Raw genomic sequence first — 17,950 nt, 5'->3', positions numbered from 1 at the left:
AAAAGGTGTCCTAATTCTGATAAATAGACAATTACTTCTCAGAAGGGGTCAGGTGTTAGAGATGAAGAGATGTCTCATTACACCCATAATTTCTATCCAACTACAACCGGCAAGTTTGTTCTTCCTGCAATCGCCTTTCTCTGCTAAGAGTCTATGTTCAGTTCTGTCTGGTTACACAAACATGAAATATTTCTTCTCCCCACACATATAATCACTTTTCCAATCATACTGTTTCCACATTTTATGTTTTCCTTGTTTTCACTGCTGACCAATGTTTTCAATCAATTACACACTTTATTAATAGCAAATACTTAATATAGAGCTTCAGAAGCATAGGGCACTGTTTCAGATGCTTCAAATATATTTAACCCATTTAATCTTCACCCTATCCCTGTGAGATGGGTACTCTTATTATCCCCATTTTTACAGTTGGGAAAATAGAGACACAGGTAAAGGACTCCCATTGGAAGTTGTAGAGCTGGGATTCAAACTCAGGGAATGTGGCACTGGTACTGTGCTTTTACAATACAATATTATGCCACACTGTGTACAGATAAGGATGAATGTCTTAGGACTGAAATCAAGCAATTCTGAAATAAAAAGATGAAAACAGCATCCCCAGGAGAAAGAGGTATATACACTCCTGAAAGTCTAGAAAAGCACGTCTCCTCAAACCGTAATAGCACTATGAGTTACTGAGGTATAATACTATCCTTGGCCTTCTAAGCTCTGTTCAGATATCAGTGTGTTTTCTTTGCTCCTTTCTGCCTGGTTTCTGACTGTGTGGATACTGTTCCCAAGAAGGACTTGCTGGCCCATCAGAGCTCACAGCTGCAGTGAGGACTCTGAAGCCCAAGGAACAGCCTTGGCTGTAGCACATGAAATTGCCTGTGGCTTCCCTGCTCTTCTTCCAGCTGAGATTGGTATGCTGATGCATGGGGCCCAAAGAAGATCCAGAGGAAGGAAATTGAAAAAAAAACAAACAATAGAACATAACTTGCAGACAGCATTCACGAAGCCATCATGATTTTATTATCTAGCCCTGAGAAGGAATTTTATATTTTCAGACAAACTATGAAGAATATGCAATGTAAGCATTCTGTTCCCACAACTCTAGTGATAGGACACAGCAAGACCTGAAGGGTACTGGGCACACAGGTGGTAACTGCTGCCACTCAGAAGACTCTTATTAAAGGGACAGAGCCAGATCTTTAGTTCATCTAGAATGCTCAGCACTTCACATCAATCTCTTTTTTCTAAGAATTTGCAAAAAGTTTTTTGCTTTACCAAAATTTTATATACCACTCAAAGGAAAATTTTAATATACCAGTAAAAACTTGATTCGTGGTGTAGTCTGCCTTCTGAAACAAAATGAAGGCCATTGCCTGAAATTTGAGACAGATTTTAGTGAAAATGACTCAACTGCTTTGCCGGGCCTTTCCTACTGAGGGAGAACCTACTAATGGCCAGCACTACTTTGGAAGAGAGGGAGGGAGTCAGACATGCTAGATATCTGTTGTTCAGGTTTGAATGACAGAGGAACGTTTCCCAGTGGGTGAGCCACAGAACTCTTGTTTTTATAAGATTTTAATATAAACTTAAAAATTAAGCTTGGAAAATGCTGGGTTAAACAAAGTTAAACAGTTTCTTTACTGGCAATTCTCCAAGAGCGGTTATAATATTCTGTATGTTCTAAATGAAGGAGACATGGAATGCTTTCATACACATCTCTTGGAATAGCATTCTACTTTGTGAGAGACTGCACTAGGTCAGAAAACAGGCATTTAGCTCATGGGGAGCATAGGTCAGAAGAATGGCCTGGTGACTGAAAACAGAACATTAGCCCCAAGATGGGAGAATGGCCAAGTCTCATCCACTTCTCAAAGAGAATCTGATTCATTTGTAATACTACCCCTAATTTAAAAAAAAGAAATGTGTGTAAGGTGACTTACTATAAAAGGACACAAGTTCCTCACAGAAAATTTAAATACAGAGCAATATATACAGCAGAATACTAAAGCTGCCCATAATTTCACAATGTAGAAACTGCCATTGTGTTTTCTTCTAATGTTTTGTAGGCACAGTTTTAGGGAGTTTAGATCATACAACAGATCTAAACTTGTATACTTTTTTTTTTAACTTAACATTGTCATAATTATACTTTAAAGTCCTAAGCATTACTAAAAAAATTTTTTTAATGTTTATTTATTTTTGAGAGAGAGAGAGAGACAGAGCATGAGCGGGTAAGGGGCAGAGAGAGAGGGAGACACAGAATCCAAAGCAGGCTCCAGGCTCTGAGCTGTCAGCACAGAGCCCGACACGGGGCTTGAACTCATGAACCGTGAGATCATGACCTGGGCCAAAGTCAGACGCTCAACCAACTGAGCCACCCAGGTGCCCTGCTCTTAAGCATTATTTTTAATAGTTTGATAACAATTGATTACAGTCACTTAAACATTCCTTGATGATGGCCTCTTGAAGTTCCTTGTTTTTTTTCCCTTATATATTAAAAAAAAAACTTTACTGAGGTATAATTTACAAACAATAAAATGTCTAACAAGTAGACAGTTTGATGAGTTTTGAAAAATGCATACATTCATGCAACCACTATAGTCAAGATATGAGACATTTATACCACTTCCCTGTGCTTTTCTCCAGTCAACACCCCAAACTCAGCCCATCATGCTTAGGCAACTAACTACTGATTGGCTTTCTATCAATCCAAATTATTCTTTCCTAGAATATCCTATAAATAGAATTCTACAGTATGTACTCTTTTGTGGGTGACTTCTTTCACTAAGCAATTATGCTTTGATTTTTTAAGATTTTTAAAATCATTAATTTTTAAGACTCATCCTAGTCCACTCATTTTTGGAACTCCACTGTACAGACACATAACATTTGTTTATTCATTCACTGGTTGACTGAATGTTGGGGGAGGCAGTGCTTTAATTAGGAATAAAGCTGTTACAGATATTCATCTGTAAGTGTCTATGTGGATGTAGATTTTAATTTTTCTTTGTTAAGTGTCTAGGAAAATTGCTGGTCAAATGATAAATATAGATTTGATTTTATAAGAAAGCCAAACTATTTTTCAAGGTGGTTTTACTATTTATACTTTCATCAGTAATGTATGACGGCTCTAGCTGCTACAACATCCTCATCAATACTTGGCACTATGGCATTGTGGTCATTCTAAAGGGAGTGTAATAGTATTTACACTGTGGTTTTAATGAACATTTCCCAGTTGACTAATCACACTGAGCATCTTTCCATGTGCCAAATAATCATTTGTACCTTTTCTTTTGTGAAGTTATCTGTTCCAATATTGGACTCATTTTTTAATTGAGTTATTTGTCTTCTTGTCTAGATATAAGTCCTTTGTCTGATGTAAGTATTACACTTATTTCTTCTAGACCATACTTGCCTTTTTCTTTTATTTTAAATTTTTTAATGTTTATTTTATTTTTGAGACAGAGAGAGAGACAGAGTGTGAGTGGGGGAGGGGCAGAGAGAGAGGGAGACACAGAATCCGGAGCAGGCTCTAGGCTCTGAGCCATCAGCACAGAGCCCGATGCGGGGCTCGAATTCACAAACCGTGAGATCATGACCTGAGCAGAAGTTGGGCGCTCAACCAACTGAGCCACCCAGTGCCCTATTGCCTTTTTATTTTCTTAATGGTCACTTTTCAAAGAGCAGAGGTGTATTGTTTGTTTTGTTTTTTTTGTTGATTTTTGTGTATTTGTTTGTTTAGCATTCTCTTTTCCTTTTCTTTTCAAATTTTTACTTAAATTCTAGTTTGTTAACATACAGTGCAATGTTGGTTTCAGGAGTAGAATTCCATGATTCATCACTTACATACAACACCCAGTGTTCATCATAACAAGTGCCCTCCTTAATACCCATTACCCATTTAGCCCATCCCTTACCCATCTCCCTCCCTCAACCCTCAGTTTGTTCTCTATCTTTAAGAGTCTCTTATGGTTTGCTTCCTTCTTTTTTCTTTTTTATCCCCCTCCCATATGTTCATCTGTTCTGTTTCTTTAATTCCACATATAAGTGAAATCATATGGTATTTGTCTTTCCCTGACTGACTTATTGCATTTAGCATAATATTCTCTAGCTCCAACCACATTATTGCAAATGGCAATATTTCATTCCTTTTGATGGCTAAGTAATATTCCATTGTGTATATATCGCACATTTTCTTTATAAAGAGCAGAGGTTTTTAACTGTGATATTCAGTTTGTTATTTTTTTCCCTTTTATGGTTCTTGCTTTTGGTGTCCTAAGAAATCCTTGGCTTCACCCCAAACTGATACATTCACTGCAAACACACATAGCAACCAAAAGCCATAAAGAATGATAAATTGAATTACATGAAAATGTAAAATTTTTTGCTATCTGAAAGGCACTATTAAGAAATTTAAAAGGTAGTCATGGGCTGAGAGACTGTAACTGCAAAACATAAAAACTCTTATAACTCAACCTAATAGAAAAACAACTTAAGAAATCTTTGCCTACAGCAAAGTTGTAAAGCCTTTCCCCTACGTTTTCATCTAATCGTTTTTAATTTTAACACTTACATTTATAGCGATGATCCTTTTCAATTAATTTCTATGTATGGTGTGATTTATGGATTGAGTTTCATTTTTTTTCTACTCCGTATGGTATGGCTATTCATGATTCCAGCACCATTTGTTGAAAAGACTATCCTTCCCCAATTAATTACCTTGACATCTTTGTAAAATTCAATTGATGGTATAGTGTGAGTCTACTTCTGGGCTTTACAATCTGTTCTATTGATCTATAAATCTATCTTTCTGTGGGTATCATGCAGATTAAGTGTTAAAAGAAGTTTGATCTTCTTTTTCAAGATTCTAGATCCTTTGAAGTTACATATAAATTTTAGAATCAGCCTGTACATTTCTACCAAAAAAGACTGTGACTTTGATTGTGATTGCACTCAATCTGTAGATTAAACTTTTTTTTAATGTTTATTTATTTTTGACAGGGAGAGAGAGAGAGAAACAGAGCATAAGGGGGGGAGGGGCAGAGAGAGAGGGAGACACAGAATCCGAAGCAGGCTCCAGGCTCTGAGCTGTCAGCACAGACCCTGACGCAGGGCTCGAACTCACACACTGTGAGATCATGACATGAGCCGAAGTCAGATGCTCGACTGACCGAGCCACCCAGGAGCACCTCAATCTGTAGATTAATTTGAAGAGAATCTACATCTTAATATTCAGTTCTCCAATCCCAGAACATGGTATATTACTCCTTATATTTAGGGCTATTTTGGTTTCTCTCATCAGTGTTTTTTCAGGTTATAGTGTACAAATCTTTCATATATTTTATTAAATTCATCTCTAAGTATTTCATGTTTTTCTGATTCTGTTATAAGTGGTATTGTGGTTTTTAAAAATTTTCAGTTTCTGATTGTTCACTGGCAGTCCATAAAAATAAAATTGATTTTTATGTATAGATTTTGTATCTTGTGACATTGTTAAATAAATTGATCAATAAATAAATAGTTAAATGTTAGTTTTAGTAGTTATTTTGGTATAACACTTAAAGTTTTGTATGTCCTCCATCCTGCTATCTATGAATAAAGACAGATATACTTCTTACCTTCATTCATTTTTCTTGTTTTATTTTTGGCTAGGATCTTCAAGATAAGTTTGAAAAGGAATAATAAAAGCAGACATCCTTGCCTTGATCCTGATTTTTAGGAGAAAAGCATTCAGTCTGTCAACATTAAGTAAGATATTAATTGTGGGGTTTTCTCAGAGGCCATTTATCAACTTGAGGAAATTTCCTTCAGTTCCTAATATAGTTTAAAAAAAAGTTCTTTTTTAAAAAATGTTTTAAATGTTTATTTATTTTTGAGACAGAGAGAGACAGAGCATGAATGGGGGGAGGGTCAGAGAGAGGGAGACACAGAATCAGAAGCAGGCTCCAGGTTCTGAGCTGTCAGCACAGAGCCCGACGTGGGGCTCGAACTCACGGACCGCGACATCACGACCTGAGCGGAAGTTGTACGCTTAACTGACTGAGCCACCCAGGTGCCCCATCTTTTTTTTTTTTTTAATAATAGTCACTGACTTTTTTCAAATGCTTTTTCTGCAACTATTGAAAAAAATCACATGGTTTCTCTTTTCTGTTTTTTTAAATATGCTAAATTATACTGATTTAAAAAAAATTTTTTTTAACGTTTATTTATTTTTGAGACAGAGAGAGAGAGACAGAGCATGAACGGGGGAGGGGCAGAGAGAGAGGGAGACACAGAATCGGAAGCAGGCTCCAGGCTCCGAGCCATCAGCCCAGAGCCTGACGCGGGGCTCGAACTCGCGGACCGTGAGATGGTGACCTGAGCCGAAGTCGGACGCTTAACCGACTGAGCCACCCAGGTGCCCCTTATACTGATTTTTAAATGTTAAACTCATCTTGCATTCCTAGAATAAATCCCACTTGGTCATGGTGTATTGACTTTTTATATATTGCTAGATTCAATTTGCTAATATTTTCTTAATGATTTTTTGTTTCTATCTTCATGTGGAAGACTAGTCTGTACACTTTTTTTTCCTGTAATATATATATTTTTTTACTATCAGGGTAATGCTGACCTCATAAAATGAGTTAGGAAGTATTCCTTCTCCTAAGTGTGTATAGTAAGGGTATTATTTTGTTCCTTAAATGCTTGAAATCAAGTTCTTTAACAGAGATACAGCTAAAATTTCCATTTTTCTTGAGTCAGTTTTGTCAATGTTGTATCTTTTATCGAATTTGTCCAGTTCCTCTAATTTGAAAAAGTCATTGGCAAACATTGTCCATAGTATTTCCTTATTATTCTGTTAATATCTGCAGGATCTGTAGTGATGTTCCTTCTTTCATTTCAAATAAATATAATCTGTTATAATTTGTGTCTTTTTTTCCCCCATCAGATAAAAGTTTATCCAGATTTTGATTGTACTGATTTTCTCCACTATTTTTCTATTTCATCAATCTCTATTTTTGTGTTTATTATTTCTTTTTTCTGTTTGTATTGGGTTTAATTTCTTCTTCTTCTAGCTGCTTATGATGGAAGCTTGGATAACTGGTTTGGGATCTTCTGATCTTTTCTTTTTCTTTCTTTCTTTCTTTCTTTCTTTCTTTCTTTCTTTCTTTCTTTCTTTCTTTCTTTCTTTTCCTTCCTTCCTTCCTTCCTTCCTTCCTTCCTTCCTTCCTTCCTTCCTTCCTTCCTTCCTTCAATAGTGGTGTTCAAAGCCAAAAATTCTCTTTAAGTACAGCTTTAGCTGTATCCCACAAATTTTGGCATGCTGTTCCCATTTTCATTTAGTTCAAAATATATTCTAATTTCCCTTGTGATTTCTTCTTTGACCTGTGAGGTATTTAGAAGTGTGTTGTTCAAGTTCCAAATGTTTGGGAATTTTTAATATTTTTCTGTTAATGATTTCTAACTGAATTTCACTTTGGTCAGAAAATGTATTTTTTGCAATTTTAATACTCCAAAATTTATAAACTTCTCTTATGGCACCGAATATGGTCTATGTTGGTGAATGTTACAAGTGTATTTGTGTGCATATACATACATACATATATATATGTGTATATATATATATATATATATATATATATATATATATATATATGTATTTTATACACACACACACACACACACACACACATATTCTGCTGTTCTGGGCTCAGTGGGTGGTGTGTTCTACAAATATCAATTTGGTCAAGTAGATTAATTATGTTGTTCATGTCTTTTATATCCTTAAAGATTTTCTGTTTACTTGTTCTGTCAATTATGGAGAAAAGAGTGCTGAAGTATTCAAATATAAAGTTTGTCTATTTTTCCTCAGTTCTGTCAGTGTTTTGAAGTAATGGTAATGGGGTGTATGTACATTTAAAACTGTTATGTCTTCATGATGAATTGATCCCTTTAAAATTATGAAATGACTCATTCCTTCTAATTAAATGAAGTCTAATTCATTGCATATAAATATAGCTACTTCAGCTCTCTTATGATTTGTATTTGCATGTTTTCTCTTTTTCTCTTTTTACTTTTAACTTACGTGTTTACATTTAATGTGTGTCTCTTGTAGATGGCATATTGCTTTTTTATCAAGTGCAACAAATCTGCCTTTAAAGCATTTACAATGGATGTATTATCAATATGGTTACTACTTGTTTTCTATTCATCCCATCTGATATTTGTTCCCATTCCCTCTTTTTCTTCTTTCTTTTAGACTGAGCACTTTTCAGGATTCTATGTTAACTCCACTATTGCCTTATTGCTATTTTTCGTTTTGTTTTTCGTAGTCTCTGATGTTTGTAGTATGCACTTAAACTTACTGCAGTCTATCTCTGAATAATTTTGTATCAATTCACATCTAGTGTAAGTATCTTACAAACAATATAATGATGAAATGCTTCCATCTTGCCCCATACTTTATGCCACTGTTGTCATATAATTTATTTATATGTATCAGAAATTTCATAATGTTATGATTTTTACTTTCAACCAATTACCTTTTAAATTTTAAAATGAGGGAAAAAACCTTTTATGTTTTCCCACATATTTACTATTTCTTTTGATTTTCATTTCCCCATAGAGACCCATGCTTTGAACTAATATCATTTTCTTTTTGTCTAAATGTTTGCTAACAATAGAACATTTCAGCCTTGTTTGTTTGAAAACAGTATTAATTCACCTCCATTTTTGAAATAGCCTCCCTGGGTATAGAATTCTAGGTTGTAGGTTCCTTTTGGCAGTTTAAAGATGTTACTCTATTGTCTTTTGTCTTACATAGTTTCTTATAACAAAACTTGCTTTCATTTGTTCCTCTGTAAATAATTCTCTTTTTTTCTGTGGCTGCTTTTAAGATTTTCTCCTTAGTGTTTATTTTTAGTAATTTGATGATGATATATCCTGGTGAGATCTTCTTTTTATTTCTCCTGCTTGGGATTTATTAAGCCTCTTAAGGATCTGTGATATTATTGTTTTCCCCAAATTTGAGGAAATTTTGGCCATTATTTAATTCTCTCTCTGTGCCCTACCCTCTTTTCCCCTGGGTCTTCAATTACACGTTAGGTTGTTTGCTATTGTAACACAGGTCACCAAGACTCTGTTATTTTTTTCTCCAGTCTTTTTTATTTCTGTGTTTCATCTTGGATCATTTTTATTTTTACTATAAGTTCAACAGTATTTTCTGCAATATTTAATCTGTTCTTGATGCCAATAGTGAATTTTTCATTTCAGATACTTAATTTTCCATCTCTTGAAGTTCCATCTGGCTATTTTTTAAAATATATATTTCCCTCTTTCTTATCACTAAATTCATGTTTTACTTAAAATATTTGAGCATAGTTACAATAGTTGTTTTAATATCCTTGGGCGCTCGTAACATCATCTTTATTATTCCTCAGACTGTTTTTATTGATTGACTTTTCTCTTGATTATAGGTCACATTTTTCTGCTTCTTGACACTCCTACTAATTTTTTATTGAATGCTGAACATTAAGAATTTTATGTTTTGTTGAGTCTAGATTTTACTGTCTTATTTTGAAGAATGTTGGGCTTTGTTTTAGTAAGGGGCTGTTATTTGTGTCCAGTTTGATCCTTTTGAAGTTTGTATTTAAACTTTGTAAGCCAAAGTCTGGAGTAGGCTTTACTCTCAGGATTAGTCACATTACTGAGACAGCCCTCTAGAATCTGAATTGCTTCTCTGAGTGATGAACAAGGTCTCTCCAATAAGGCTGGCTGAAACACAAATGCCTCCCAGACTTGAGTAAGCTCTACGAAATGTTGTTCAGTTCCCAGCTTCCAGGTAGTTCTTTGTCTAAATTTACGGAATTTCTTCTTGCATATCTACATCTTATTATTCAGTACAAACTGAATGGGGTCCTTATGTAGATTTCTGGAGTTCTTTTTTTCTTTGTAGAGCCCACCTTTCTAGAACTCTACCCCATAATGTTAGGTGCCTCAGATTCTCTAAATTCTGTCCTCTATCTCCTCAACTCAGCAAAACAGTTGTTCTCTGTTGGAGTGCCTCTTCCATGTTCCATGGTTGAGACTGTGCCTCCAGGAAGAGGCTCAGAGTGATTGCAGAGCTCACCTCATTTGTTTCTTTTCTATCAGGGATCACAGACTTGCACTGCCTGTTGTTCAATGTCTAAAATAATTATTTCATATATTTTATGTAGTTCCCGCCTTTTTTTTTTAAGATGGAAGGTTTAATATGATTTCTGTCATTCTATCATAGCTCAAAGTAGAAGTCTTTTCTTTATACTTCAACAATGAATCTTGGAAAACAGTTTGGCAGCTCCTCAAAAAGTTAAACATATAATTACCATATGACCTAGGAATTCTACTATTCAACATAATTAAAAGCAGTGATTCAAGTGGATATTTGAATATGCATGTTCATAGTAGCATGATTCATGATAGCCAAAATTTGGAAGCAACCCAGTGTTCAACAAAAGATGAATGGATAAACAAAATGTAGTATATGCATATAATGGAATATTATTCACTCCTAAAAAAAGTGAGATGCTGAAACAGGCTATAACATGGATCAATCATGAAGACATAAAGCTATGTGAAATAAGCCAAACACAAAGGATATATACTATATGATTCAATTTATATGACGTACCAAGAATAGGCAAATTCATAAAGACATAAAGTAGAATGGAGGTTGCCAGGGATTGGTGGGGAGGGGTGGATGGCAAGTTACTGTTGAATGAGTTTAGCTGGGGAAAATCAAAAAGTTCTAGAGATGGATGGTGGTGATTACTGCATAACATTGTGAATATACTTAATGTCACTGAATTGCGTACTTAAAAATGATTAAAACAGCAAATTATATGTGTGTGTGTGTATGTATACAATCACAATAAAAAATTACCAAGACCGAAAAATTTTCCATCTATAATAAAGGATTTATGACAAATCTTTCAAATATTCCAATAAAAATCTGACTCCAAAATTTGTGTAACACAACAAATAAATGCAATTCATGATTATAAACCAGATCATTTTGGTATAAAGTATAGCATTGTCCCAGTTGGCAAAACTCAAATGAGATCTGAGGATTAGACAGTAGCAATTTATCACTGTGAATTTCCTGATTTTGATGGTTTATTGTGTTTAGGAGAATGTCATTGTTTATAGGAAATACACACAAAGTCCAGGGTGATGGATCAATCTACTCTCTTAATGGTTCAAAGAAAAGAAGATCATTTGTAATGGATCTGAAATTTTTCTGTAAGTTTTTTATGGTTTCAAAATTTTAAAATATAAATGACAGTATTAAAAAAGACTGTGTAATGTTATCACATTGATCTGGTAAGAGTAGAATTACCTACAGTAAAATCACAGTAAACCATGCGTTAACCTTTGTAAAAAGTTTAAAATTAAAACTTTGAAAAAAGAAAAAAAAAGAGGCAGTGAAGAACAAAGTCTCTGCTTCATACTGAAACTCAATGTCTTGCTTTACAAGAGAATAAAAAGGGAAAAAGACAAAACCAAGGTGGATAGCAAGTACTTATACAAACTTGCCGGCAAACGTCTGATAAATGACCAGAAATCAACCCTTAGTTACTTACACAATGGTTTTTCCAATGTGCAAAAATGATTTCTCTACAAATTCCCGAACGCTATGGACTTCCCCAGTAGCTATGACAAAATCCTCTGGCTCATCATTCTGCAACATCAGCCACATAGCCTAGAAAGAGAGAGAGAGAGAGAGAGAGAAGCAAATCCAAGTTAAAGTTGAATGCATCCAGTTGCCCCTTGGGAAAGATAATGTTATCAAAAGCATGTAATTGGATATGGACATTGCTAAAAGGTAAACTGAGGCACATTAAAACATTTTTCTTTCAAGAGTTTATTGGAGCATACATCAATTCAAATAGGGCAGAACTAAACCAAAGGAGGCTGGCAGCGCTGCACTAACAGAAAGTAGGAGTAGGGTTTTCATAGAGTAGACACGGAAGCACAGTAAAAAAAGTTATTTGATTGACTCTAGTTTACACAGTTGCCTTATTTAAAAAATTGGAGATAGCTGTTTGTGATTGGTTGTTCTTAAGTTTCATTTTCTTGGATTTGAGTGCATGGACTCTGGCTTAGGTTTTGGTTCACTTACATAGGCTATTAAGGCATTAAAAGCTGCCTCTGTCTAATGCTCTCCTTATATGAATTCTTTGACCTGCACAGCTAGAAAATGAGCATGAATTTTACACAATATTCTAACCATCACAGTAGTTATGTGATGTGAAGTTATGTTATGTGAAATCAAGTTCTCAAACTTGAATGTGCATGAGAATCATCTGTGGAACATCTCAGTATAGATGCCCAGGACACAGAAGTCTGGACTCAGTAGACGTGAGAACATTTAGGCATCTTGATTCCCACACAGCAGGTCTTTGGGCTACAATTTAGAGGAACAAGTATCTGTGGCAAAGAAGCTTTTACATATACTTAAGAAAGGAAGAGTTTAAAAAGTATTGCCAAATTTTACTTAATATCATGGACAGAAGGTAAGAAAAAGTCATTTTTTAAAGACAGATGATTTTCCTTAAAAGTAGAACCAAATTTTTAACGATAAGGTTAGAAATTTACCAATGTGCTGACATCAAAAAGCAAAATAATCAAGAATCATTAATGGAAAAAGAATCATGTGATGAACAAAACTGCCACTTTTAAAAAGTTATCTGAGTGGCAATAAGAATGTTTTCACCAGAGTTCAGGATTCATCAGGTAGCATTTCAAGGTCAGGTACTCAATGGGGGCATCATACTGGTGGTGCACTTTTTCCACAGGAATGAGAAGTCTAGTTGGGCAACAATGCAGCTGCATGTCTGAGACACAAACTGGTGGCAACTGTCATAGCCTGGCTCCACTCAGTTGTAACTTTTATCAGTAGCTATACAGGACTACAGTTTCTATAGTTTGGAACTGTACGTTACTTTTTGTGATTTTGTTGCACAGAAGACACAGATTTAAAAAAAAAATCATAGCTTATAGTTGACTAGGCATGCCTCTTTAATAAAAATCCAAGCCAAAAAAAAAAAGGTTTTTTTTCATCATTCTCACCCACTTTTCAAAATAAAATGGGCAAAGATAATAGGCACTTCATTAGAACACAGTCCCCAATATTATGTGCATTAAACTCCTGTAACATTTAAAGAAAACTATTTTGGTTGGTGTCTCCCCAGCTGCTATTGGAGCTGAAATATAAGTTGCTGTAATCAATGGGGCAATTTATTTTTTCTTAGAGAATGTAACCCAAAAAGTTTAATTCCTCTTTATTCATTTGAATTTGTGGCATCCTTCTGAAAAATAAAAAAAAATGATCTTTCCCTTTAAGTTATTTCTTGTGAATATTTTGTACTTTTGGTCTATTACAAGACTATTTCAAATCATATTCTTGTTCTATGGAAGATGATACCTTTGGCAATTGTATATGCCTTGGAAATGGGGCACACTGGCTGGGACAATGGCAGTAGATTCAGGTCAGTGATATACCGAAAAGTAGCTAAAGAAACTGTCTTGGCTAGGAGAGAGTTCTGCTGACATTAATGAAATTTCTGCAGCTTCATTTTGCATTAGGAGTTGACAGTTGGTGAACACAGTTGATGAGCAACACTTCAAAAATTGTTAAATTAGTATTAGTAATAAAACTTGATCAATTTTTAAAAGACATAAAAGTGCAAGATGTTCTCTTTATTGGGATAGTCCATGCAACACAGAGTTTACAAAATCTTTGTACCTCCCTGAACTCAGGGATGAGCTATTAAATGCTCTAGGCTGAGAGGATTAGTGGGTTCTGAAATGCAGCCCAGCTGTGCTGGCCAAGCCCTATGCTCAGCACCCTTTGTTGTGAAGGTCCTCACAGGGTTGTCTTTTGTAATGGGCACCAAGGCACATGGGCATTAGCACAGGCCTGGTGGGGGTCTATCTCCCAGTGTCTCTGTGCCTTGCATGTGCAGTTCCCGCAGCTCAGAATACCCTCTTCCCTCATTTGCCTGGAAACTCTCACCTCTCCTTCCAGATCCCATACAAAAGCCCAAGATCTAGTCCTTGAAATAAATTCCTATTATCTCACTGAGTTTCCATGTGACCAGTGGCACACAGTATTGTTGGCTTCCCTGGGACTGAGCCTGCCCTTTGGCCACCCTTCCCCAACTAAGCTGACCCTCCCATCTTCCCTGAGTGCGCGCGCGTGCACACACACACACACACACACGCACACACACACACACACACGCACACACACACACGCTTGTTTTGGCTTTCTTCAAAAATACTTTCAGAGTTTTTAGGAAAAATTAAATTATGCTTCTAGCTACAATTTCTATTTGAACATTTTTCTGAGGGATTAGTGTATACACTTACACGTGTTTTACTCAAATTTCCGTTCTAAAAATAACATTTAAAATAGGTCTTTCAGGACTGCTCAGCTTATTTCTTTTGAAACACTATGTTGTGCTAGAATGGTTTTGAAAAAATTATATTTTTAGTCATGTGAAAGAGAGCAAGAGCTTGCTAAAAATAAAAGGAGAAAATATGATTACTCGTTAATGGTAGATTACTTTAAACACTAGGCACGAGTTCCCTGGTACTTGTTTTGTTCCCTGACGGGAATCTGGGGATCAGTAGGAGACTCTCACTTTCACTAAAGTGGGTGCCAAGAATCTGCTCTTTTCTTTTCCATCAGACTATCTGTGGCCTTTGACCTATCAATTTCTAGGCATTTCCTCTAAAGTTCATATTGTACCAGACTCCAGTCTGGGAATGGGAAGGGAAAGGATATACAACCCCAGATTTATTTGTTATTACTGAATAGTTTACTGGTTTTAACAGAGGGAAAGGGCTTTGTTTAAATTTCCACTGAGCATAATTAATGGTTATTGACTGGTAAATGAAGAACAGGTGACATTCTGGATTAGAAGATAAATGATCTTGTGTTTGGGTGTGATAATGGGTTAGTAATTTGCCACAGAGCCGAGGCCCAGTGCATCCCATCATAATGCTAGATCATGTCCAGGACACAAAGGCCCCTGTGTGAGAAGTACTCAGCCATTCACCTCCTTATACAGCTGCACACGTTGATTTGGTCCATTTATTCTCTGATGGATAGCACAACTGAGGCAAAAGCTCACCACTTCTCACCTTCCTGTTCACATGCTGAACATATGACCCATAACACAGCCAGGCCACAATCTGTGATCAAGTCGCCACTCGGCTTTGACGTCTGACTATAGAAACAATTTTGAGGTTACATGTTTTAGATGTCAGTCCTCTCTCTTTGTCTCTCCAGGAATGAAGGAGAAAAAAGAGAGTCTTCCCACATTCCTTCAGTGCCCTTTAAGGATATGACTGACTTATCCACTTCCTCAGATACTTATTTACTTTCAGCCGTGACCTGATCACCAGTGCAAACAAAAAAATCTCCTGCTTTTTAATCCATCCCACAGGGAGGAAAGACAGTTAAGGAATGTACCAAGGCTTTAGATTCTTCAACATAAAAATATCCCTTAATGGCAAATGAAAAGTGCAGTTTTCAAATCATGTCTCACATTCATTTTGCTTTTAAGGCACATGATGTAGAGAAGAAATCTGACACCATACCATTGACATTGAAGGCCAAGTGTAGATGGTTATAAATATTAGTTAAATTTGGACATGTGTTCTCTGGTAACTATATAATTATAGACAGAACATATCTGTTCTATAAATCTAATTTAGAGAAGTCAAAATAAAAAAAAAAATTCAAGGAAAAACACTCTGTCCCAAAATGTACTCTTTGGCTATTCACATCATGAATGCGGAAGTAGGTAGTGAAGGATCATTCCGCTTTCTTTGATTTGGTAGCTCTGGAGGCTGTTCACAGCTGGACCAGTGAAGGAGAACACCCAAAGTACATCACCACAGCCGACTAACTACACCTGATTCCATGCATGCCTTTTGGGGTGTGAGGTGTGTTTGTCTTAAAAATCTGGATTCTACAATTGCTTCCACCTCGCCATTAACCTCCAGTTCAGTATCCAAGCCACAAACACTTATTAACTGAGCTGTCATCCATGAATAACAAGATTTGTTAATCAAGGTTATGTTTAACTATGTTTATTTGACTGCTGCTTTTCCAGTCCTGTGCTTTGTGCTTTATGTGCTACTGTCATAAAAATAATCTTAGAACCATATGTATACATATATACATATACATGTATATACATATACGTATACATATACATATACATATACATATACATATACATATACATGTATATATTTCAGGGGAGAAAGTCTATGAAATAATTCCAATAAAAATCAATGGAATTTGAACAAATGGAAATAAATATTCCCAATAAAAAATGCCAACTGGGGCTCCATTCACATACATTTTGTCTTTAAACTTTAGTAGCTGTCTTCATGATAAGAGCTTGGTATTTATACAGTTCAGGTCAGGAGTTCAAGTAGTCTTGCCCTACGTCAGGCTTTATGCTTTGTAGTACCCACATATGTAGTCCTGAGCATTAGTATGGGAGACTACTCCCTACTATGACATAGTTGGGAAACAGGTACCAAATGACTATATAAATAAAACTATATCAAGAAAATTATCTAGTATAAAACCAAAGGCTGGCCTTAAGGCCTTCTCAATCTAGTAATTTTCTTCATGGACAAAAATACTGTGGTTTGTAGATTCCTTCCATAGAGTTCTTCAGACATTTTAAAGATACAAAGTTACTGAAAAGAATCATTAGGTAATAAATTAATAAAAACAATAAAATAACAGAACACAATTTAGAAAGCTAAAGAACACAATTTAGAAATAACAGAACACAATTTAGAACACAAATATAGAGCTCTTGTTTCTTACTTTTGCTATTAACACATTATTTTACATTGATATAATATGCACTGAAAGAAAAAGGCTTTGTGTCAAAATTGGCCCTGCCCTCTATCCCTATTTTCTAGCTAGGCACATCAATGTACAAATTCCAAGGGCAAGGGTTAGTTTTCCTCTGGAAACAAGAGAAAACCTAAAAGCTCATAGTCTTGTGTTAATCATCCTGAATCAGTTTTTTCTGGGATACTATAGGCAGATACAGATTATGTATTTATTTCTTCTATTAATCTTTGAGTATATTTTATCTCTTCTATTTGTTCCATTTCTTTTTCAGGCGCACCAATTATGCACATGTTGTATCTCTGTTTTTCTATTTTCTGTGCCTATTACACCCTATTGAATCATTTTTAGGCTTGTTCTTTTCCCTATTATTTTATGTGGTTTCTTCCTGCCTGTTCACCTGATTCTTTTCAGTAACATTTATTTTAAATTTTGTTGCTAGTGGGGCTTCAGTTTCTGGATGGATTTTCTTTTTCTCTTCCATATCTTTCCTGATTACTTCTAGCTCAACTCTTCCATTTATTTTCTTTAATCCAGGGGTCAGCAAACTTTTTCTTAAAGGGCAATGTAGTAAATATTTTAGGTTGTGAACCATATGATATCTAACATGAGTACTCCATTCTGCTGTTGTGGCACAAGAACATATACAAGAACACAGACAGTACAGAAACAAATGGCATGGCTGCATCCCAATAAAACATTATTTACAAAATCAGTCAACTGGCCCATGGACTGTAATTTGCCCACCTTTACTTTTACCAAACTCAACAAAAATATGTTGCCTATAATTTTTTTAAATCTATGGAGAACAATAAATTGAGCTCCAGCTATGTATTTTTCTTTGAATAATAAATACTCCTTATGATATGTGCTATTCATCTGTTTTACTCCTTTTCTTATTCTTGCAACCCTCTCTTCACTCCCACCTCAGGTACAAATCCTGGAGTAATGCCTTTCAAATTATTAATACTATTTGAACAAGGTTGGAAATTTGCTGAAGAATCATATGAGGCACAGGAAAGTGCG

At 35.5% G+C, this 17,950-nt stretch overlaps 1 protein-coding gene across 3 annotated transcripts in view; it reads right to left on the bottom strand.

Annotated features, from left to right (window-relative positions):
• GMDS (GDP-mannose 4,6-dehydratase) overlaps window positions 1-17,950 on the bottom strand; it is a 622,466-nt gene that overhangs the window by 111,560 nt on the left and 492,956 nt on the right. For all 3 annotated transcript variants that reach the window (XM_042985865.1, XM_042985867.1, XM_042985866.1), the window contains one exon: window positions 11,616-11,734. In XM_042985865.1, the coding sequence (XP_042841799.1) occupies window positions 11,616-11,734 (119 nt within the window). The remainder of the gene's footprint in view (window positions 1-11,615; window positions 11,735-17,950) is intronic.

The sequence above is a fragment of the Panthera tigris genome, chromosome B2, assembly GCF_018350195.1.
Source record: "Panthera tigris isolate Pti1 chromosome B2, P.tigris_Pti1_mat1.1, whole genome shotgun sequence".
Classification (NCBI taxonomy): domain Eukaryota; kingdom Metazoa; phylum Chordata; class Mammalia; order Carnivora; family Felidae; genus Panthera; species Panthera tigris.
Note: the sequence above shows the minus strand (reverse complement) of the source record. Positions and strands in the feature narration are given on the sequence as shown.